This window comes from Antechinus flavipes, chromosome 3, assembly GCF_016432865.1.
Source record: "Antechinus flavipes isolate AdamAnt ecotype Samford, QLD, Australia chromosome 3, AdamAnt_v2, whole genome shotgun sequence".
Taxonomy (NCBI): Eukaryota; Metazoa; Chordata; class Mammalia; order Dasyuromorphia; family Dasyuridae; genus Antechinus; species Antechinus flavipes.
In genome coordinates, this window is record NC_067400.1 from 177,168,786 (window position 1) to 177,194,645 (window position 25,860).

A 25,860-nucleotide genomic window follows, 5' to 3' on the forward strand; every position below is an offset into this window, starting at 1 on the left:
CTTTTAAGGTCTCTCTAAAGAATTTTGGAATCATTTATGAGACATGGGACACACTGGTCCATAATCACCCAGCATGACATGTCTAGATCAAAGAAAATGCTATAGTTTATAAGCAAAACAGAACGGCAGTAGCTCAAAAGAAACATGAGATGCACAAATTTAGAGACATATCCACTCAATGTTCTTATAGATTATTTGTGTAAGACCTATGGGAAAGCTTTCCAAGCTCATATTGATCTTATAGTAGGACACACTGTATTTTAACTCCAACACAGTGTTGTCATTTTGGTCCTCTTCAAGAACAAAGGACAGCAACCAACCACAAGGGAAGTTTACTGTATTTCTTGCAGGTAAACATCCTTTCAGACAACCAAACTTGTAAGCTTGCAGTCCTACTCAACATCTCACTCATTCCATTTCCTCATAGCCAATGGGTTGTAATTGTTTATAGCTTCTATCCATTTCTTAGGTGGCTAAGGGGCAGAGTAAATAGACTGCTGGGCCTAGAGACAGGAGAACTCATGTTTCAGAGTTCAAACCCATCCTTAGACACTTCTTAGTTGTGTGAGTCTAGTCAAGTTACTTAAATATGTTTGCCTCAGTGTCTTAAAATGAGATAAAAAAGGAAATGATAAATTACTCTAGTAGCTTTGCCAAGAAAACCCAAATGCAGTCATGGAGAGTTAGCTAGGACTGGACAATAGAAGGAAAAACAGACAGATACACACACACACACACACACACATACAGAGAGAGAGAAAGAGAGAGAGAGAGAGAGAGAGAGAAGAGAGAGAGAGAGAGAGAGAGAGAAACAAAAAGAGATTATTAGTATTAGCTGTGAAACCTTGGTTGTCACTTTATCTTTCTGATTCTCAATTTCCAAATCTGTAAAATGGATTGATGAAATTGTGAGGATCAGGATTTCATTCTTGTTAAGTGTTTTGCAAACCTTAAAGCTATATATATTTGAGCTTTTTTTTTTTCAGGCACAAAAATGATGTGGGTAAAAACACAATTACAAGAAATTACTTTGGTTTTAACTACATTTAGGTAGCAACCTCCATTACCCTCCCAACCAACATAAATTATTTTTATATAAATCTCAAAATGTCAGTCACACACATTCCCTAGTAACATTTTTGTCTCTATATTCCTATCTCAATTTATAAATTTTCCTTTCTTTTGCTTCATAAGGGCAGTCAACTCCATGAACTTTATATAGCACTTTTGTCCAATAATTAGACCTCTGAAATCTTTATACATTAGTATAGCCTTTTACTTTCTGACATTGAAGTAAGCATTATTCTTAATGCTTACTTTTAGTTGAGTATTCTTAAATACTTTGAGCTTTTCCTTCAAACCATTACCCCATCTTTTATTAGTGTTACTACCTTCCTATACATTCAAATTGATACTTTTATGGTTGAAAAAAATTAAATTAGCATGTTTCTGCTTATCATGTTACCTTGAAAGTGGAATTTACTGTCCTTTTTGTTGCCTAATAGTTTCTGATTTAAAGACATATGCTTTACTTTTTCCCTCTAAAAAGATATAACAACTATCCCAAATGAAAAGCAGTTTCAAAATTTTTTAGCTACATCAGTCATCACCTCAGACTGGTGTAGCTAAAACGATGCTAAATTTTGAAACTGCTTTCATTTGGGACCCATCGCCTCAGAGTCCTTCTGTAGTTGATTTTTACCCTCAAAAAACTTATTTTATTTCCAACTTTTCCCTAGAGGTAGAACACTGACTAGTAATGGAATCAGACCTAAAATTTCCCCACCTTGCGGCCACTCGGCACACCTACGGATGCTTCGACTGAGTGTTTTGGCATCCTATGCTCTCAAGCTAAAGCTGCCTGGGAGAGGTGTCTTTGCTTTAGAGAACTCTCGCAGGGTTGTGAAGTGAAGTCGGAAATCAGTTCCCTCCAGGAACTAGAGAACTGGAAGGACATCTGTGTGACTTGAAATAAGTGTGGAGGTAATTAGTGTGGAGAAGAGGGCCAGACAAAAGGCAAGGCAGCACTTTCTGTCCTGGAGGACCAGCTGTTAAGGTTCCAATAACTCAGGCAAATTTTTGCTGAAAGGGATAAGACGGGCGAAAACAAATGGACATTCTCTGCATTAGCAGACTCATACTAAATCCCGTTCTTATCTAGTTTCCCCCACACCCCAATTGTCAGATCTACCAGCTACGGAAGGATTAAAACTAAATTAGGTCACCAAAGAATGAGGGTGTTGTCCCCAAACTTTGTGTCCTTTCCGGATAAAGCAGAATCAGTATTCCCCCGCCCTACTTTCTGGGAAGACTTAAGTGATAAAAAGAGAATGGAGAGGCAGGTTGTTAGAGAGCCCTTTCTGTGGGGGGTTACTAACTCGACATTTTTTTTTCTCATTTTCTTCTGTTTGCCTTTTAGGAAGTGGTGTATTTGAGGAATGGTGATTATTCTCCTAACTATCCCACTCCTTTTCCTGGGTGAGGGAAAAGGGAACGCTACTGCTTTTTTGAGTATCTCAGGAGAGGAGAGACAAGGCAGTTTCGGAGCCAATGGAAAGAGGAACAAAGGAATGAAGTGGTGCTACTAGAAAACACGCTCTGCTCTCTCTCTTCCCTTTTGGTCCCTTCACTCCCACCCCTCCACGTATTCATCACCCTTCTCTTCTCAGTCTTTCGGGTGCGCCAACACATAAATGTACAACACAGTCAGATAAACACATGGGAGGTGCATTCAACACATACACCTGGCATACGGAGAGTGTGCATAAATCTACTTTCTTTATGTAAATATACATTTCTAGTTATCTCTGTGTTAACATTAATAGTTTAATCTTGTGTCCTTGTTTTGTCTCTGTCGCTGTTTCTCTACCTGTGTCTGTCTGTCTGTCTGTCTGTCTGTCTCTCTCTCTCTCTCTCTCTCTCACACACACACACACACACACACACACACACACACACACACACACGTGTGCATCACTTAGCTGAAAGCAAAAGCCAAGTCTGGTTTGCGCGCTTTCCGAAGTGGGATACAACGGGAAGGGGAGGGGAGCGCTAGTGTGCTGGGCGCTCTCGGCTTTGCCCTGCAACCTTCTTTAGCTTTCCAGGAGCCAAAGAAAGGGACCAGGCTGGGAAAGTCCAAGGTGGGAGGTGGGCAAAGGGAGGAAGAGTGCGGAGAGAGAACCAAGGGAGCGAGCATTAGCTTCGGGAGGGGCAGGCGCCCCCTCGAGCAGAACTGGAAGCCTGCGGCTCCTTGCCCGAGTGGTGGCCGCGATAGAGTGTAGAAGTGGGTACCCGGGAGCCCGCCTCTTTTTCACAGGGTCTCATGTCGTCCGCTAGACCCTCTCGCAGCCCCGCGTCGGCGTCGACCCTGCAGCTGCAGCAGCTGCTGCTGGCTGCTCAGCTTCCCAGAACAATGAGGCTGGTAGCGCGGGAGGCGCGGAGCTAAGCGCAGCCCCCTCCCCGCCTCTCTCGGCACACTCCCTCCCTTCATTCCCCGAGCGAGCAACGACTAGAGCCGGCGGCCCGAGCACCTAGCAGTGGCATCTGTAGCGGGGCGGCGGCAGCCAAGGAAGCGGTCCTGGGGAAGAGAGAACCGCGGAGGGTGCAAAACCAGCCGAGCAGGAACGGCGGCCACCTTGCAGGCTGCAGCCCCGGCAGCCTCAGCATGTCTGCCCCACGGCAGCCACCGAGAATCTCGCTTTCGCCCAGACAAACACCCTCCCTGCATCAAAGGCGGCCCCAGAAGCAGCCAAAGCAGAAGCGGCAGCTTCCCAGCTTCCCCGATCTTTAACGCCCCGAGGGAGCCCTGCTCCTGCTCCCTCTGCCGCTCCTGCTCCCTCTGCCGCTACTGCTCTTAGGTAAAAACCTCGAGCCTAACCTGATGACCCAGCATCCAACCCTACTCTCCAGGTTAGCAATCGGATTTACCGAAGTGAGACAGCGAAGCATTGCAGGCAGGGTTTGGGGCAGCGGGATGGAAGGGTTGGTTGTATCAGCTGGAAAAGAGTCAAATCTACTTAACCGTGTGTGTACTCTCCAGTTCGCATCCAGTCCCTGACATTGCATGGATAGTATACCTATCTAGACAGTCTCCTGTACAGCATGACTCTTCTGTGTGAGTGTGTGAGTGTGTGTGTGTGTGCCCTCGTGTGCGCGCGCCCGTGAAACTGCTTGGGAATAAAAATGTGGCACACTTCCGATTCCTGCCTTTTTCAACCGGAGCGCTGAGGTATCCAGAGTATTTTGAAGAGGCGTTTAAGTGAGGGTTGGTTAAGAGGGGAAAGTGGCAGGGGCGCGGAGGCGGGCGATGCCTTTCTCCTTGGTACAAGAGTGCGGGTGTGCGGTGAGGACACATCGCTGAGCTACAAGAGAAAGAAAACCTTGTATGTTCCGAATTCGTAGAAGACTGTGTGTGTGTGTGTGTGTGTGTGTGTGTGTGTGTGTGTGTGTGTGTTCAGAAGGGAAGAGGTATCCGCAAGCTTTAGCTTGTGAAACCTGGTGCAATATAGGGTCGCATCTTTAAACTATGTAAAAGGAGGCTTTTCTTCCTTTCATTCTTTTTCAAATCTTTGGTTTTTGGGAGAAACGATCGCTCTTGACTGCCCTTTCCTCGACTTTTTCTAGCGGCACTGAGACATCAATTCGGGTTTTAAATGCACTCCTGATTTTTTTCCAGTTCTCTCCATCTCTAATGTTGCCAGGTAGAAACACCTCAGAGTCAGAACTGTTCGGGCGTTAATTCTCCTGCAGTGACACAAACAACGTTACTTTTTATGGAAAGGTTTTACAACATTGCTCTGTTTCTATGCCTTTTAAACTCTCTTGGAGTGTTGAATGTTCTTTATAATATGGTATATATGTATATAGCTTGGTCTGAGAAGTGCAGGAAGACTTACCGAAAGTAAAATTGTGTTTTCAGTTAAGGCTTGCCTGCTAAAGGGAGCTGAATAGATGTTTAGAGAAGCTGTGCTTTCCAGGAATTTAAATGAGACTTTTTGTGATTGCTTTCCAAGTCTTTCCTACTTGTACCATATTTGTTTTGTCAGGTTGAACTTTCAAAGCTGTTTTATGTTGTGTGGATCACTTTTTTCCTTCTTCAGGAAAACCAATACTTGGCTAGGTATTTGTGAACTTATCATTACTGGACAACACTGATAGTTTGTTCTGAAGTAATATACATGTTGTCAAGATCTTTATCTTTTCTGTAATTAGAGCACTAGTCAAAGTGAAAAATTATCTGTGTAATATCTGTCTAAAGCTAAGAATTTATCTGAGCGTGCAAAGGAATGGTTTGATAAGCTAATTTATGACATGTGAGCACCTACTATGTACTATGTAGATTCTGCACAGTTAAAAATATTTTATTTCAAATTGGTGAAATTGTGGTTAGTGGAGAGAGCATGATTTGTCAAGTCAAGCTCATCTTAGTCGAAGGCTAATTTATGACTTTGAGGGCTATAAATCCAAAGATCACCTTTATTAGAAATTCAGGGATAAGGTTTCTTGGAAACTGTTTCTGGACTTAGGCTTATGTGTGTTGTGTAAAACTCCAAATGGGTTTTTTTTCCCACTCCTGAATGAGACTCTTAGCCAGTATTTTTATGACCTTGTACAGATATGCTACTGGTGTGCCTTAAAATCACAAAGGAAAATAGAAGTGATAAATAGTAGTTAAAGTGCAAAGAAACATCTAAGCCTAAAAGACACCTTTTTGTTGTTGTTGTTAGTGTAATTATAACTAATTCAGTCTTTATTTTGGGAAGGAATAAGTAAAAATATATAGATGCTTTGTGTGGAATTGTAACTTTTTTTGTGCCAAAGCATTTTAATAGTCAAGCAGATAGAAATGTCTAAAAGTATAAACTATGCTACATGTATTAAAAATATCTTTGGCAGTTTTCAAACATTTTGTAATGAGACTTAGTTTTGAATATTTCACAAGTCTTAAGTTCTATTATCCTAATTTCTATCACCTAATACTGAAACAGTTTGAATCACATCTGGGCACCTTGAAATGAATCAAGGCCAGTTCATATTTCACAATTTAAAAAGGATGTTGCATTTCTTAAACAGAGGCTGTAGATGATCAAAAATAAGGTAGTCAATTTTGGAAACACCAAAGAAACCATGATTATTTACAGAAGAGAAAGTTGGGAAGTTGATTTAACGCTGGTCCCCAAACAGTTTGGTATGAAGAGCATGGTGACTGTTTCTAATGTGGACAGATTGAAGGGAAAAAGAATTTGTCACTTTGGATTCTATGGAGAATATGAAGAAAAATGGGTTATTGAGTACAAAGACTTTCTCTTTAAATTAAGCAAACATTAAGTGCTTGTTGCATACTAGGTACTAAGCTAAACCTTTGATAGAGAAAATGAATTTATTGTCCAAATTTTGTTTTCACTAAAGTGCATTTTATTACTTGTTATTGTAGAAAGTAATATGAATTAGACTGGGTTCATACTAACAAGTAGAAGTCTTTGGGAATTTGCTTAAAAGAATAGAAAAAAATAAATGATTTTCTAATTAGTAACTTAACTATTTTTTCTCCTAAGTAACTGAGATGCCTATGGAAATCATGCATACAAACCAATTCCCAACTAAATGCTGTTCTTATCTCAGTTCATTAACTGATCCATAAACAGTTTTTGGTGGAATTAGAAGAAAGTTGTAATTGATCAGTGATTAATAATAATAGCTCTTTATAATAATAGTATCTTCAAGGTTTGTAAAAGTACATATCTTATTTTATTTTAGCTTCACAACAACCTGGTGAATTAGGTGTTATGATTCTTTCCATTTTACAAATGAGGAACCTAAGAATCATACATCCTAGTATCTGATCCTATATTCAAAAATCCATGTGTTATGAGGAGGGCAGATTTGCAGTTTTACTATGGAGTGTGGTTAAAGAATATTGAGGATACCACTGTAAAATAATCTTGCTTGGGTAGTAGTTATAGAGTAGATACATTTATTGGACAACAACAGTAATAACATTTAAATACATAACTATAACTAGCTACAATCATAGAGGCAAAATCACTGGGGAAGGGAGGAGGGAAGTAGTATGGATTAACACAGTAGTGACAGAAAGTTGTTGGGATTAGAAGGGAAATCAAGGAAGTAGTACACTCAGATATTCCAAGAAGATAGTAAACTCTCCTCCTATCTCCTATCATTTTAGCCTCTTTTATTTGTTGTTCTGCTTATGTAGCATTTTGAAACTTATAGAATGCTTTTTCTCAACATAAATTTTGAAGTAGAATGTACAAGTATTACCCCAATTTTACAGATAAGAAAACTAAGTATCAAATCCAGTCACTCTAGTGTTTACTTTTTCAAGCCATTTTTCAACCTCTGACTTTACTTTCTTTTCTTTCAAATATCTTCCCTCAAACACTACTCAATTTACATCTGTCATAAGTGATCAGATTATAAATTCATAGATTTAGAGGTAGAAGGGACTTTAAAGTTTATATAATCCAACCTCCTTACTTTATAGACAAGGAAATAGGTTCAGTGGTTAAGTGATTTGCCTATTCTACTCTTCATCTCTTTCCTTACCCTTGATTATGTCTAAACCAACTTACTCCACTCTTTGCTTCAGTAGAATCAAGTAATGCCAGAATAATTTACAAAACCTCATTGACTAAATTCACTATTAAAAAATAAAATTCTCTCTTAATTGAGTCTCCACTGCTACATGTTGATCTTTTTACTCTTCCCTAGTGGTCAATTTTATTGAACCCCTCGAGCATTTTTTCCAAACTTTTCTTCTTCTCTCATCGCCTCTCCTCTTTGCTCTTCCTCATTTTTTTCTCCCTTTTCCCCCTTTGCCTACCTACTACCACATCCCTCTTGCTCTCAGAAGATATTTTCTTGAATTTATTTTTTAAGGCAATTAGGGTTAAGTGATTTGCCCAACTCAGGTCCAAAAGGACTCCAGTGCTGGTGCTTTATCCACTATTCCACCTGTCCCACTGTGAACAATTAAAGCCCTGAATCTTTAAGTCCTCCACTCAACTCTAATTCCATGATTTAAAATATTTTAGCATTCTTTCTTTTACTTCAGTCTCTTCTTCTTTAACAATAACTCTCTTTGGCAATGCTAAACCCTCTGCTTGCACCTTTGATTCCATCCCATCTTGCCTACCCCTTTTCCCCATAATTTTCAACCTCTTTACCTACTGCTTTTTTCTTTGCTACCTGCAAATACTTCTAGCTCTTCCCATCCTTAAGAAAATCTTTCTGTCCTTTTGGGGATGACCCTGCCATTCTCTCAAGTATTAATCCTATATCTCTACACTCTTTGACAGTTAGATTTTTGGTGTTTTGGTTTGGTTGGTTTGGTTTCTCTTTAGGTGCTCCAATGGATACAGCTATCATCTATAATACAAACAATTTCCAAGTGTATATATTAAGTCCACACTCCAACCTCTTTTGAAATTTCCCCCTAAAGGTCCCAAAGACATGTCAGAGGCAAGGTGTCTAAATCAGAACACAATATCTCTCTCAAAACCCACATCTTCTAAATTTCCTTCTTCTTGGTTGAAGACACCACTCTATTCCCCCAAGTTTGCAATTACAAAGTCATCCTTGACCCTTTATTCTCTACTGTCTTCCCTTTATTATGTACCTATAGGTTGTTAAATCTTCAGATTTAATCTTCTATGTTTTGTTGCATATATCGTATGCTTCTTTCCACTCATCTCACACAAATCATTGTTTCTCCTTCTTCTCCTCCTATTCATCTAACCCTTAACCATCTCTTACCTAGACTGTTGTAATGGTCTCCTGAATGACCTTCTTTCATTTTCTTTCCTCTTCCTTTCATTCTCTACCCATATCATAAACAAATCAATGAATGCATATCACAGGTATAATCATGACATTCCTCTTAAGAAGATTTAGAGGCTCTTTGTTACCCTGAGGATAAAATACAAATCCTGTTTAGCATTCAAAGCCTTTACAATCTAAATCTACCCTATCTTTCTAGGCTAATTATATATTACTCATCTTCTTGGCACTATTAATGCACCAGATGATCTGATGTGTTTCTTCTTCCTAAATAATATCGTGTCTCTCACCTTCATGCTTTGTTCATACTATTCCTCTGGAATGCTCTCTCTACTTTTCTTTTTTACCTTCACTTCATGGGTAAAGTTCTCAGTTCCTTTCAGGACAGAATTTAAAAGAATCTACTTGATTCCCTCTTTTGTGGCACCACCCCAACACTTCATGCATATTTTGTCTATGTCTTGTGTGACAATATTCTATCTCACTATTGGAAAGTAAACTCATTGAGGACATGAGAACTTTCATTTTTGTCTTTAGAGCTCCATATTTAACAGAGGACTTGTGGCATGCAATAGCCACCTAATTATAACTTACATATTGTATTTTAAAGTTTGCAAACTATTTTCTACATAGCATTTTATTTGATTATCATATTTATTCTGTGAATTAGGTGTGAATTTTTCCTAATTTATAACAGGTAAGATCCCGAAGATTGAAAAAGGTTACTGATTTGCCCAACGTCATAAAGTTATGGTTTAAGGCAGAATTTAATCTCAGGTCTTTCTGACTGTAAACCCATCTCTCTCTGCATTATGCCACTTTTCTCACTGATTTATTGATCGATTTGAATTATGGATGTTTTTCAAAAGTGAGGGAAGATCTTTCTAAGATTTTTTTTTGAAATAAGAATTGTCTCTGCCTTTTACCAGCTGGAATTGATAATCCAGAATATCTCATACATTTAGATCTCTTCTGAAAATGACTACATAGGAACACTAACATCATCTCCGGGGTTATGCAGCCCTTCCTTTAGCAAATAAACAAATGAAGCAAATCGGCACCAAAAACTTTGAAACATTTTTCCTCTAGGAGACTCTTAATTAATTCACAGATTTGGGGCCTCATTAAAATTCTTAATACTTTAGAGTAAAAATATCTTATGCATGATAATAAGATTTTTTTAATCCAGCTTTGCTTTGAGAGTGTGGCAGTATTGGAAAGGATATTTTCATATTTTTATCTGTTATAAGCACTTACAGTTTGAGCTGGTTAAATTAAATTGGAGAATAGGAAGTTTACATAGACATCCTGAGGACACTACTTAAGAGCTGAGCTTTTTAATGTAGAGTTATCTTTACTTAGAAAGGAATGAGAAATGGTTCTCAGGCCAAAAAATACTACCCCAAAACAGTCGCAAATCACCTCAAAACAGATTTTCTCTTAGAGGATGATATGGAACTATTTGCACTTGACTTCTAAATTTCTATAGTGTTAAAAACTGGACAGAATTTTAGAGATCATGTAGTCTAACCGTGTTATTAAATAAATGGAGAATAATCAAAGCTGACAAAGGGAGTTGGGTCAGTGTACCAGTGAATAAGGGTACTAAAGGAAAAAACAATCTGTAAAATTAAATAAAAGTTGTATAGAACATGAGGAAAATTAAAGGAATTATTGAACCTGCTGTGGGGAGTATGGTACCAACATAAAAGATGATAGAAAGAAAGAAAACATTGAACTCTAATTTTGCTTCTCTTTTTTCTCATAAGGAGAATGATGTTTGATCTAAGGAGAGAAGAAAGATATTAAGAGGAAGTTGAAATGAGTTAAGAAGCAGCAATAAACACATAGGTCCCTTCGTGAGGTGCAAGTTGCCAGGCCAAGAAGAATTGTGTCTAGAAACACTGAAAGAACTAGAAAATATTATTGCTAACAATCTATGAGTTTTGAAGGGTAAGAGAAGTGTCTGCACAGCTGGAGGAGGAAAGATTTTGTCTCCATTAGAAGCAGTCAGAAGTACATCAGGTAGAGTGCCAGATTTGGTGTCAGGAAGACTTGAGTTCAAATTTGTTTTTAGACACAACTAGTGTGATACTAAACCTTTGTTTACCTCAGTTTTTTTAACTGTAAAATGGGAGTGATAATAGCACCTCCCTCTCAGGCTTATTGTGAGGATCAAATAAGATAATCTTTGTATAAAAAAAAAAGCATTTAGAATAGTGCTTGACTCATCAATAGGTATTATATAAGTGCTTATTTCCTTTATTTCCCTTCCCTTCCCCCAATTAAAAAAAAAAAAAAAGAAAGAAGGTTGGTGAGTTCTGTATAGTTCAGTGGACTTCTAGTCTTTGCAAAATTCTAAAATTCGTTTCTAAAGGAATGGTTTATCAGCATTCAGGAAAGGAAGCAGTGATCATCAAGGGTCAGAATGTCTTCATAAATAACAGGTCATTAAAAACTGGCCTTATTTTTTAAATAGAATAATTAGACTGGTAGATGAAAGAAATGCAGTAGATAGAGCATTTCTAACTTTTAGCTAAACTTTTATCAAAATGTCTCATAGTATTTTGTAGATAAGATGTAGAAAAGCAAACTAGATGTTGATACAGTTAGGCAGATTTAGAGCTGGTTGAATGACTACTAAAAAGGAGTTACTGATGTTAGCATAGAAGGAAATCTATTATAGTAAGCCAATGTTATTAAACTTTTTTTCAATTACTGACTCTGATGACATTCTTTATTAAATCTGCTGAAAAGTAGAAGCTAAGCAGGATAGCTAACACAGTGGATGACTTGAGTTAGCATCCAAAATGATCTTTAGACTCAGGGACTGGACCAAATCTAATATGAAACTTAATAGGAATAATTTTTGAAAGATTATACAGTTGGACTTAAAAAACCAACTTCACATGTATAATATATAGGATTTACAGGCAATCCCTAAGTAAAAGATCTGGAGATTTTAATGAACTTCAAACTTGAAATATATCATCAATATCGCATGGAAGTCACAAAAGTTGGTGCTTTTTTGTCTTTATTAGGAGGTTCAGTATTTAGAAAAAGAAAAGTTACAAACTGCCTCACTCTATTTGGCCTTGGGAACACTGTATATTTATGCAGTATTGTGTCCACTTCTAGAAGTCAAATTCTCCATGGGAAACTGATGTGGAGGGTCACCAAGATGATGAAGGAAATAAGACCTGATTAAAGGAATTAGAGATATTTATTCTAGAGAAGAAAAGACTTGGTGAGGGGAGGCATAATAACTGTCTTCAAATATTTGGAAGGCTGCCATATAACAGAGAGACTAAGGGTATTTAAGGTAGTTCTATTAAAGTACAGAGTAGAAACAAAAGAAAAATAAGTGCAATTGAAGAAATTCATATTTATGTTTGACCTAAGGAGAAAATTCCTAACTACTAGAGTTGCCTTTTCAAATGGTGCAATTCTTCATTTCAAGTAGAGTGATTAGGAGCTCTTAAACGTTTTATGTTTTATGTCCTGGGTTACCTTGTAAGCCTGGTGAAACCTATGACTTCTTCACCAAATAATGTTTTCAAACACATAAAACAAATTATACATTACACAATAAACTAATTATATTGAAATAGTTATTAGAATTTAAAACAAATTTCAAGTTCAAATGTCCCAATGTAAGAAATTCTGGTCTAAAAGAATACTGTAGCAGTTGTTATATATAGGTTAGTAAATGAAATTTTGTCTGCACAGAATATTTCATAATCCTCTGCTGACATTTACTACAGCCTACTTTTTGATATCTCTTTTTTGCATCTCTGGGTAGAGAGGTCAGGGATTAAATCAGCAGATTGTACTGTCTTTCCATTGCTCAAAATATTAGAGAATATTTGTCATTCTTGAGTGACACATTGCCTAATGAATGAAGAAAAGCTTTTATTCTCTGTAGAATAGGCACTATGAATTGATTAACATGAGTGCTTCAATTAGGTAAAACCTCTTAGGATTTTAGATTTTTTTTTTATTTCCCTTTATCCCACTTCCCTATGTCATTCATTCCCTCTGTGATTTTGGATGATTTGGATGTTGTAATACGGGCTGAGTATTGGATTAAAGGCTGGAAAACAGCCCAGGTGTTTAGCTTTTTTACCAAAATAATGTCTTCGGCCTTCCATTTCCCTTGTTCATTCATGCACATCACAAACTTCCCCCTACTCAGGCTAATCTGAAAATCACTGGTTGACCCAAAATTAACCTGAGCCAGATAAATCAGTTAAAAGATTCTCTGATTTTCTAGGACAGTTATGGGTTAAGGAGAAAGGGCAAGAATATTATTAAATACAAATGATGTCAACTGTCTATCTGTGACATTTTGTTGTTGTTTAGCCTTTTCAATCATGTCCGATTCTTTTTTATTTCATTTGGAGTTTTCTTAGTAAAGATATTTGAGTGATTTGCCCTTTCCTTCTCCAGATCATTTTACAGATGAAGAAACTGAGGCAAACAGGGTAAAATGACTTGCCTAGGTCACACTAAAGTGTCTGAGTTCAACTTTGGAAGAAGAGTCCATCTGACTCCAGGCCCAGTACTCTATCCACTCTGCCATCCAGCTGCTAGGAACGATACATTTTAGCCAGATACTCACCATTCTAGCATTTGCCAAATTCTATCCTTTTACTTTATCACTTTAAAAGTTATAAGGTCTGAAATTTTGTTATCTATGAATTGTCTCACTGTCCTTCAGTAGAAAATAGAAATATTGTGGCAATCAGAAGACACACTCACATTGTTTTATTTTCCCAGATCCTTTCTTTTTCCCTAACCAGATTTCTTTGATCTCCTGATATCTTTTTTAGATGTCATAATGGATAGAATTTTGGACTTGAAATCAGGAAAAAAAGAGTTTTAATCTTGCCTCAGACACTTTGTGTATGTGATAATACAGAAAATGTGACCTTCAGTCTGCCTCAGTTTTCTCACCTGTAAAATAGGAATAGTACTATGCTTATACCAACACCATAACACCAATAATACCATGTTTACAGGTTGTAATAATCAAATCAACCATATGTGAAGCTTTTTGCATTCTTTAAAAGGCTTTCCAAATGTTATCATTATCTTCATCATTATCATTATTATTACAATCAACATTATTTTATTACATATTATTACACTATTATTATAATCAACATTATTACAATCACTCGACTATTCTATACCTTCCCAACACATTTAAGAGTGAAAGATTATCATAGTTTTATGATTATTGGACAGTAAAATCCCTTAACTAGAGCATATACTTCCTTTGTTTTTCGCATTTTGTGCCTCTTGAACTTGCACATAATAACACAAACTTAATAAATGTTTGGTTCATTGAATTTACCTCTTGTTGGGGAGAAAATGGTGTGATAAGGAGAATACTAAAGTAAATGTCTTCAAAAATCCTGAGTTACTTGTCTTGCCTATCATTCTAATTGATTTCCTTGGGCCTCAGCTTACTGCAGAATAACAGAGTATGACTAATGATCTCTCAGTTTTTTTCTAGTCCTATAATTTTGAGAATTGATAATTACATTTTGACAGTTTCTATACAGGGCAATTATGTTAACTAAAGAATTGCTAACCTTTGAGTAATATTAGACCAAATTCTTTAGAATCCTGGCAGAAATTCTTCATCCAACTCTTCAGTAATTAAAGGACAGATGAAGTAAAGAACTATTGTAAGGAATTTGATGGCAAGAAAACATGTTTTATTCACATTGCAACCCCCTTTAGCACCTTGAACAAAGCCTGATATATTGTGGGTGCTCCACAAATATTTTGTATAATTCATTCAACAAACATTTATTAAAGTCATACTATATGCCAACCTGCGGGAATAAAAAGAAATAAAATCAGTAGCTGATCTCAAGGAGAATTAATGTCTTCCTGAAAGAGACTACTTGTATATAAATAACTAAATACAAAATGTATCTAAGATTTTAAAAATTCAGATGACAGAGGTCATGTATAAGATCAGAGATTTAGAACTAGGAGAATCTTTAAAGCCTACCAATTCCAACTCCCTTAGATTACAGAAGAGGAAAATGAGGCCCTGAAGATTTATTATCTGACCAGATTTGAACCTAGATGAGTAAACAAATCCAAAGAATAGTCTGAAAGGAAGCAGTTTTTGATGTGGTACTCCAGAGATCTGTCCTTGGTGCTTATGTTAGAAGGAAGTGAGAACTTGTGAAATGGAAAGAGGAAAGTCATAGTCATAATTTCATCATCATAATAAAATCCATACTTCTTTATTGCTTTTTTGTTTGCAAAGCACTTTCTTTTATAAAAATCCTTTCATGTAGATGGTGCAAATTTATTGTTTTATATATATGAGTATATATATATGAGTAACTGGATAACAGAGAGGTTTAGCAATTTATCTCACTGATTGGAACTCATGGCAGAGCAAGTCCCATGCTCACTCCATTATACCTCTCAGTAGTAAACCAAATAATCAGGATTTTAAAGCAGTCTATGAATTTCATGGTCTTCAAGTAATCATGACTAGCCTGAAATGATTAGTTCAGGACAGTATAGGAAGATAATAAGGATCCAGAGAATGAAATTTCCAAGTGAAAATTTAAGATGAAATTCAGGAAAATATTTCTGAATGTGGGACGGGTGAAGGGCCTAGTTAGCGGCTGGAATTGTGGTCCCTTGAAGCATTTGGAATTATATTGGAAAAAGCACTCAAAAATATATTCTAAAGGAAAAATCCTATAATGCCATGATTACCAAGGCCCTGCTTTTAGAAGTTTATAATTCACACACTAGGCTGCTAAAGTGTTTCAGCCTGAGAGGAAATGTGTTATTAAATTTAAAACAATTGGTTTTCCACATTCAAATTATACAAATTCATCAAGTGGAAGTTTTCACATTTTGGTAATTGTTGTGGTTTCTAAAGTGACTTAGCTTTTAAATTAAATTTGGGAAAGGGTAAATGTCTTAGATAATTCAATAGCTTTCATTATTTAGAGATAAGTCTGAAAAGCACCTTTGGTGTATACACAGTAACTACTATTCTGATCCATAAGCATTTTATCATATGTTAAAACTTGCATTTGTATTATTGATGTTAATGTCTAAGGGGAAAAAATCCAACTCCATTCTTATCAATATGTAACCATATTACATATCCACATAGTAAATAAAAAGAAGTTTAAAGTAAACACCAATCAGAAAGCCTGACTTTCTAGTCCCCCTTTTTCTCTAATTAATTTTATGAACCTATTTAATTGTTTCCTAGTCCTGTAATTTTATGAATTGATATTACATTTTAAAGTATCTGTAAAGGGCATTACACACATATGTGTATTTTATAAAGTGTGCCATAAAAAGAGTACATTTTAAAGAAATCTGGAATGAGAGGCTCTAATGAAATAAAATATTCTTAATATAACATTAAGTAACTAACATTATATAACATATTGTTAAAGATATAGTATTAAATATTAATTTTATAACATATTATTAATATTCTAAGGGCTCCAAAACTTCTATATCATGTATTTTACATATCTATATCCATATATGTGTATATACATATGTTTACAATACACAAAAGACTTAAGGTTTTGTTAGACAAAAGACAGCAGTCATACAAGGAAAGGGACATTGGATTTGGAGCCAAAGCTCGTATCTTAGTCCTAGTTGTCTCAATTGGCAAGTTACTTTACTTTTCTGGACCTCAATTTCATCATCAATAAATTGAAAGGGTGATATCTTCAGTCCCACTCCAACAGTTGTAATTTACTGTCTGTTTCTGGAGTTCATGATAAAGTCACTTAATTGTGTGGCTTTTGTTGGCTTAACTTTTTGTTTTTTCTTTTTTTAATTGTCAACGTAACAAATTCCAAAAAAAAAAAAAACCAAAACAAAACAAACCAGGAATATTTCCCTATACAAAGTATAACAGAGGAAGATGATTACAGGCAAATTGTGACTCCCTGTTATTCAAATTTTTGCAATTTGCATATACATACATACCTACATACATATAGATACACATATATATAATAAATTCACAATGTTATCTTCAAATATGTTTATGTGTATTATCTTCAAACATGCTTATGTCAATATTTACTTCTCTCTTTCTTTCTCTTCCCTTCTTTCTCTTTTGATTAGCTTAACTTGGTAAATTAAAATTTAGAAGATTGATTGTTTTTTCAATTCTACAAATATTTATGGAGTATCTATTATGTGTAATGGAAGGTTCCCAGTGGAAATGGATGGATAAGGAATATGCTGTAGTACAGTCTGTTCCTAAATCTTTTAATCTGGAGTCCACAGACCAAGAAGTCTTTCAACTTTGATTGGGAGGAAGATGGCATCTTTATTATCATTAACATCTAAGATTTAGAACTTCTTTCAGTTATGATTTTTTAAAAAATTATTCTGAGAAGAGGTCACTAGACTGCTAAAAAAATCTATGATGGAAGGTTAAGAAGCTCTACTTTAATTGAAATGAATGCAATACTAGTTAACTATATAGACGTTTGTAATTTAGAGATAACTAGCAGGAAGGGGCAGTGGGGTCAGAATGTGGAAAGATTTCAAAGCCAAGATTTTGTTTGTTAAATTTATCTCCTAATTATAACTAAATATCTACTTGTACATGGAACAAAACTTCATATAATACTTTGCTTTGCCAACTAATTCATTATAATATCAAGGCAATGATATTTAAAATATTAATCTGTGTTTATATATTAAGATATTCTAGTACTACAGAAATGTGAACTATTATTATACTTACCGTGCAATCATGAGAGAGAATTGCCTTGGTAGATAGTGTCTAGACTGACCTTGAGCATGAGGAAGTTTTAAGCTAAATCCTACTTCTTTCAAATTTTCTCTGTGATCCTGAACAAGTCATTACTTATTTCAGTATTTTAGGCATCTCTCTAAGACTAGAAGTAAACAGATGTGTTGTAGATGGGTTTGTAGAGATAGAGTTTCCACTGTTCTAATGGATGGAATCACAGTTCTGAACTTAAAGTCACTTGTTGTATTTTGCATAGTATAGTTAGTTGTTTTACAGTTTTCATTGTATCTCCCCTTGCCCACACTAGGTTAAGAGGAAGAGCTGGAGCAATTACTCCAATTTTGTATTATCTCAAACGCAAAGGAGGATATAAAGAAATGTAAAGAAATATTGCAGCTAATGAAGAGACTAAGACCAGAAAAAAAGTGAAAACAAAACAAAAAAATAAGCCCTGTTAATCTACTTTGTAGTGAATCTAGTAGCACCAATTTCATTGCTTTATGAATGAGATCTTCACAGAAAGGTTTGAGAGGTAGAGCTGGAGGAAAAGAAATTAAAATAGTTGTCCGCAACAATTTCTATTTATACCTACTACACCCCGTCTCGTCAGTTGCTCCTCAGTCTCCATCTTCAAGAAAGGAGAAATGATTACATTGAGAATAAAAAAGGAAAAAGAAGTGTGGTAGAAAAAAAGCAAAGTGGATGGGGAGACACTAACTGAAAGAAGGAAAATCACTTAAAATTTTAGACTTCCGTTTTCTGAATTTTAAAAGTAAGGATTTAACAGGATCAATATTTCCCAAATTATGTTCCATTTAATATGAATAAGGGTTCTGTAAGAAAATTTTGATGATGTTGATATTTTTACATACAAAATATTACATTATTTATATATTGAAATATATCTGCTGCAAGTTTTGTGTGTGAAAATTTTGGCTTATTCAGTTTGCTCAAAAATTTCCATCATCTTTTTTTCTTTACCAAGGAAATGTTACATTTTTCTCAGACCACTTTTAACTCCACACTCACACCACAGCTATATTGGGTTCTGCCAGTATATTTCAAGGCTCAAAATAATATCTTAAAAATATTTAAAATAAATATTTTAAATTAAAATAAATCCATAAAATGGAATATAAACTGGAAGAGATCTTATGACAGTGGAGGTGGGGGAGCAGGTCATAAATTGCTGTAAGTGCCAAACAGAAGACTTTATATTTGATCCTGGCCACAACAGGGAACCACCAGCTATCTCTGGCAACTGAGTTAAGGATGGATTCAAGTTGGGGAAAGAACTGAGTCATAGATACCAATTGGAATGCTATTTGAATTGAGAAATAAGGTGAGAAGTAAGAAGGACCCTAAATAAAGTCATTGCTGTGTTCATGAAAAGAAGGGGATGTATAAAAGAGTTACTGTGAAGGTATCAATAAAAATCTTTGGAAATCAACTAAATATAATGGAAGAGTGGGGTTATCTTTAACAATCTTTGCAGCTTTAGCATTCTGTATTTTATTGGAAGCACAAAAAAGCAAAAAGATGGTACTGATTATTGGAGAATGGAATTAAAAATTTTAGGGAAGTTGTTTTACTTCCCCTTGTTCTTAGTATTTCATTTTGAAGCAAATTAGGCAAAGTATAGATGAAATAAGCAGTTTTAGAAATAAAGTGTTGGTATAATAGCAGTTAGTAAATGGGTTAGCATTTTAACAATATAAAGTAAAGAAAAGAAGGACAGATTGGATGAAATTGATTCAATTTAGTAATTCACCTCTCTGATATTCTTCATGATTACTGCTTTTGCTGCACATGTTAAGGATACTTTCAAAGAACAAGGGTGTAAAGAATAGAAGTTATGTGAGTAAAAGACAGACTATCATAGTTCTAAGGGAGTTTCAGCCAATTTATAGTTTCCTTGCAGTGGTACAGAATTAATTTACATTTCTTATATATTTTTATTTGTAATCTAGAATTATTTAAGTGAAAGAAATCAATTTAATTTCATAAGTAATAGAAAGATGCCATAAAAGATATATTATTAATGATAACCTGAATTGGATAAAGGACATATATAAAAAGCATGTATTATTGGGAAAAGAGTATGACCAGTCAATCATATATGTAGAATAAAATACTCTATGGATAGCTTGAAATTACTTTTTAACTGTAAAATATTTAAATAATGAAGAAAATCTCCATTGCATTGGATAGATCCTTTATAGAAAATTGTATGGGAAATGTGTACAAAAATGCAAATGAAAAGTGATAAACACATATATAATTACAGTTTGCATTGTGGTGGTTGATATGACATGCAATAATGAAAATCCTGAAACCCCAAAATATGAATTCCAATCTTCCAGTTTTAGAAAGAACATTGAATTTTGATTCAGAAACAAGAGAGTTCAAATCTTGAACCTTCTGTTTATTATGACCTGAGAGTCACTTTTTTAGACCTCATCATTAAAATAAGATATATTTAATATTATTTCTAGGTACAAATCCTCGGTACATTTGTATGAGACCCACTCTTAATTATAACTATCAAGAAGAATGAAAGTTTCTTATAATCTGGGACAGTAGGTTTGAATGTATCTGTATTTAAAATCTCACTTGATTCAAGTAGTAATATTTTCTCCATAATATTTAAGTTATGTGTTTTATTTGACTATTCCATTTTCTTTTGAAAAATATACCTTGCTGTCAGGAGTAAAGATAACATAACACACAGTGCTTTGGATTTCAGTTTATTTTAACAAAAATAGTTAATTAACTAACCAGAAACCTATTCAGGGAGGTGAAATAGCTAATATTTTAACCTTGTTCTGAATAAGAAAAATATCATGCCAAAAATATAGCATTAACTCTGTTCATTGAATTTTGGTAGTAGGAATATTGTGTCATGAATTTTGATTGATAAGATCTGCTCATTGTCAGTAATTGGATGGTACTCATTCAGAACATGCTGTGCCCAATTAACAGTGACTTAAATGTACAAGAATGTGGATAAAATATCTCTTAGACTTATGTGAACATTGAAATTTGACAGTTACAGGACTATTTGGTATTTTTTCTGGTGACAGCCAAATACTAAAAATAAAAATATTAGTTTAGTATTCAATTCTTTGGTAAAGAATTGGAGCAAAACTTTGAATATGATCCTGATAAAAGACTTTGTTTATTGTCCCAGGACCAATACAGCTATGAAAAGGCTCTAGGGCAGAAGACTGGCAACTAGGTGATTCACCTACAGCCATGGCAACTCACAAATCAGATTATAGAAAATAAGTATGCTCCAAGTTTTCTCCTGTGTAAAAGAAGGAATAATTTTGTTAGTAGTAGTAGTAGTAATCTTACAAGCCCATTATTCCAATGAAATATTACATAAATAAAGCAGTTTGTACATCTAAAAGCACTAAACTGGATGTCCCTATTTTAAACTATTAAAACTTAAAACTGAACTAAGACTTTTGGAATACTCTGTATAAATGACATTTATGATGATTTACATTGGTGATAATGATGAGATAATCTTCATAAATCTGCCATGTACTAGTTTAACAAGGAGCACATTATTTTTTACTGATCAGTGGAACAGAAATATTATAGTGTTATTCACTAGTTAAACACAATTGATTTTGGTCATAGACTAGTATTAATAATAATTATTTTGAAATATATGCAATTTTTAGATTTGAGACTGCTAGGCCACCTTTATAGGCATTTTTTTCATTAATTCCCTTGAAATTCTCGGGCTTTTGTTCTTCCAGATAAACTTTGTTATTATTTTTTTTAGATCTGTAAACTAATTTCTTGGGAGTTTGATTAGTATGGCACTAAATAAATAGATTGATTTAGGTAGTATTGTAATTTTTATTATATTCACTCAGCCTACCCATGAGTGCTTGATATTTTTCCAACTGATTAGATATGACTGTATTTGTGTATGAAGTGTTTTGTGGTTGTGTTCATATAGTTCCTGACTTTCCCTTGGCAGGTAGACTCCCAAATATTTTATATTATCAAGTTATTTTAAATGGAATTCCTTTTTATATCTAATATATGCAATTTTAATCTATCTTAATACTTTCTTCACTGCCAGATTGCACTATCTCCAGATGTTATTCTAACCACATCATATTAATTATATTTGCCATAAATTAATCATGTAATAACCAGCCTTTTAGTAATGATACCCATGAGGTATACCCAAGATGCAATAGCCCCCATCTTACAGAATGAGACTTAGAAAAATAATTTACCCAAGAATACATAGACAATATAATGGAGTTTAATTTGGGTGAGAACAGGGTGGTAGTGAAGAATTAGGGGTAGACAAGGTTTTAAAGTCATTTCAGAAATTTAGTCAAAATTGACCCTCTCTCCTCCATGTGGATAGTGTTTTCCATGTTAGAAAAATGTTAGGAAAATTTGCAAGCCCAATCACTAATTGTAAGAATTATTTCTGAGGGCTGGGTGCTTCTCACTCCTGTACTTTCCATTTCATCTTCTCCTTTTGCCCAAGAGAGAGACATATATATTGGGGAGCTGAGGGGAGATAATTATTAGGCAGGGTATATAGAAAGTGGAAGCCTGGTTCACGATTTATAAGTCCAATCTCATACTCAATGAGGCAAAGAGTTGTAAACTCACTCTACTATTTAAATTGTTCCTTTTCTTACAGTTTTACCCAATCCATTTTATGTATCTTAAATACATACATATGTGTACATATAAATGTTTGTATTTGTATGTAATAAATATAGGTATGTAATATCCATATATAGAAATCAAATATCATTAATTCATTTACTTATTCATTTATCTCTTTATTTACATCATAAAGCCAGGACTAGAACTGTGAACTTCTATCTTTTGGTTCAGTGATTGTTCTACTATATGTTATACTTCTCTGTGAAAGAAACAAAAAGGCTAAATTCCACAACTAAATATCTTTGGTTTATGTATATTTAGGATTTTGTTTAATCTATATATGTATGTATAGATAATAATCTATTTGTAATACATCTATAGACACATGTACATTCATGTGTTGGTTTATAGATATAAATATCTATATTTATATAAATACACATATATGTGCACATGCATGTTTATATATACATATGTATAGTTATTATGCCCATTGTATACATATGCAATGTATATATGTATATAAACATATACATACATGTTTATATAAAATCGATCTCACTTTAAGCACATTTATCATTATTGAAAATTTTGTCTTTTCATTGCTTTTGCAAGTTGAGAGGCAGAGTAGCTTTTCTAGCTTACTGCATATTTTTGAATTCCCTCACTACCCCCACCATCACCACTAACTGCTGCAGGAGATTTCTGAGACATCACTTCAAAAGGAATAGATTCAGTGTTGAAGAATGCTGCTACATTTATTTGTGATGTCTGTTCACTCTGATGAAAAAGGGATAGCCATTTAAAAGGGTTTCAGTTAAATAAGACCAAAAATTGGAACTAACTCAGCCTTTCTCTCCTAGAAAACAGACAACCATTTGTGGGAGCCTGAATTGTCATGCCTTGTAATCAGTGCAGACATTAAGCCTTAGAACTAAGAAGCTAACTTAAATGTTTTATTTCAGTATGTTAGCTGGGAGTGTTGTACCTTTAATTCTGAAGGTGACTTTTAAAGCAAAGCAGAACTGCAAGAGATCCATATGAATGCAAAGAGATTTTTGTTGTTTTTAATCGTTTACATTTTGAAAAGAGCAATTTATTCCCCTTGGAATCACCAAATTATAGTCTGTAGTTACTGTGTTCTACACTCTTAAAAATTAGAGAGTTAGAATAGTTGAATTCATCAAGTAATATAACTGAATATATATTGAGCTCTTGGCAATCTTATCTAGTAACTGCTATGTGATGTATCATATCATTAGCTATTTAAGGAGGGCTCCAAAAACTGATTTCACAGTAATATAAAAAGCTTAAATTACTTGATGACAGAGATTGTTTAATTTCTTCTCTTATGTATCAGAGTTAGTACAATGCCTGGTTCACAGTTTATACAGTTGTAAATGCCAGGTATAACCAATATGACAACTTCCATGTGAAAATCAGCCTTTGTACTATCTATACCTATATCTATCCATTCATCTCTCTCTCTCTCTCTCTCTCTCTCTCTCTCTCTCTCTCTCTCTCTCTCTCTCTCTCTCTCTCTCTTTCTCTCTCTCCTTCTATGTCTGTCTCTCTCCCTCTTTCTCTCTGTCTCTCTCTCTCTGTCTCTCTGTCTCTCTGTCTCTTCCCTCCCCCTTTCTGCCCCCCTCCAGTTGGGCAACATAGTTCTTATGTCCTTCCCTTTCCTTTCCTCCCTTCCTCTCTTCTTCCTTCCTTTTTGTCTACAGAGTATCATATCCTTACTTGTGAATGTTCTATCCATTTGATCCCTGAAACCTCAGAAGTTTTCTTGGGGTTTAGAAACTAGAACTATGCTTTAAATCCAGATCACTTTGACTCTTATTGATTGAAATAACACATCTCAGAACAAGCCCCACTTGATCATTGTACATTCACTCAGCATCAGTTCATGTAAGTCTCTCCAGGCCTCTCTGAAATCATTCTGCTGGTCATTTCTTACAGAACAATAATTCCATAATTTATATACCATAAGTTAATCAGCCATTCTCCAATTGATGGGCACCCACTCAGTTACCAGTTTCTTGCCACTACATAAAGGGCTGACACAAATATTTTTGAGTCTTGTTTGTAACAGAATGAATGTAAATAACATTTTTCTGTTTTGCCAGAAACTTTGACTGTCTTACCCTCCCAGCTTGATTTTTTTGACTAGGTAAAAGAGACCATTCTCTGCTTCATTTCTTGCCTAGCTTTAATAACTGATTGCGTGTTTCCTCAATCAGACTGAGAGTTAGGGTTTCCACCTGCATTTAGGGCATCTCCAGTTGTCCTGATCTATATATTTTTACTGGATCAAAATAGTTCTAGAGGAGAAAGTGAGGCTGATCACTTAGCACAGCTCTCTCTCACTTAAATCCAATTCACTTGCACATCATGGCATCCCCTCCCAGATGTCATTGTCCCCTTCAAGAATGAAGGACAACCACCTGTTACTACCTGTTTCTGCCCTCCGGGGTCAAGGAGAATAAGTGAAAACTCCTTCTTGATTGGGCCTTTAAAATGCTTGTGTCAGTATCAGTTTCTTGCCTCCAGGAAAAATAGGTGCAGGTCCTTTAAGCTATACATAAAAAAACAAAACAAAAAACCTTGCAGTATGTAATTGACGGTATGTTCCCCAAAGGGTCTTTCCTCATAGCCAGAATCTGTTGACTACATATGTGCCAGAAGCTTTTGGGTTTGGGGTTTTTTTGATTTTGTTTTTTGCTTTTTGGTTTGAAGCACTAAATCTGTTTATTTATCAGAAGACAGATATTTAAATAAATCTGATATTTGGCTTGGTTAACAAGAATTTCATTGTTTCAACATCGTAGAATTTATGTGTTACTGACTTTTGTAAGAAAGTGTCAGGAGTGAAGAAAGTCAGGATGGTGGTCAGAAATTACCAAAGAGAATTGCATCACCAGCATCCAAGTCTAGGGAGTCAGTACTTCCCACAATATTCTGCCAGGCAGAGACCACATCTGGAATTTAGTGGAGTGCTGCACTTGAAGTCAGGAAGAATTTAATTCACATCCTGTGTGAGATACTTAATAGTTGTGTGGCCAAAGGCAAATTGCAATTTGTGGGTCTCAATTTCTTTCTGAAAAATAGATATAAAAATAGCAACTATTTTCCAGAGTTATTGTGAAGATAAAATATCTATAAAGTGCTTTGTAAAACTGAACCCATTGTGTAAATACTATTTCATTATAAATTATAATAATCATTATCATCATGATCATTATCACCATATTTTAGGATTTAGGTAAACAGGATGATAAAAAAGACTTAAGATTATGCCATATTGATTGAAGAAAATAGGAAAGATGCTCTCAGAAAAATTAAGATTTGAGAGGGGTATGGAGCATAGTTAGCCTAATGTTCTGATTTTACAGATAAGGAAACTGAGATGAAGTTACTTACCTCGTAATATATAGTGAGTAGCAGAACTGTAATTAAGAACCATGACTCCAATTTAATAGAAAAATTTGGCACTCTTTCCAAATTGTAAGGATTAAGATTAGATTTTTCTAATTTTACCACAGAGGAAAGAATGAGGGAACGAGTTAAAAAATAAATGCTTCTTGCTATAATAAGGGTTTTTGAGTACCTTTCCAACT

General features: G+C 35.0%; 1 protein-coding gene across 3 annotated transcripts in view; it reads left to right on the forward strand.

The window, feature by feature from the left end:
• The first annotated feature begins 3,559 nt into the window (after window positions 1–3,559).
• Window positions 3,560–25,860, forward strand: part of ST6GAL2 (ST6 beta-galactoside alpha-2,6-sialyltransferase 2) — a 97,618-nt gene continuing 75,317 nt past the window's right edge. The window contains exon 1 of one of the 3 annotated variants that reach the window (XM_051984299.1): window positions 3,560–3,857. Coding sequence is in view for 1 of the 3 variants with exons in the window: in XM_051984298.1 (XP_051840258.1) it covers window positions 3,881–3,909 (29 nt within the window). In the remaining 2 variants the exon portion in view is untranslated. Of the gene's footprint in view, window positions 3,910–4,285; window positions 4,383–25,860 lie in introns of those variants that run through there. The other 2 variants (XM_051984298.1, XM_051984300.1) reach the window with 2 other exon arrangements.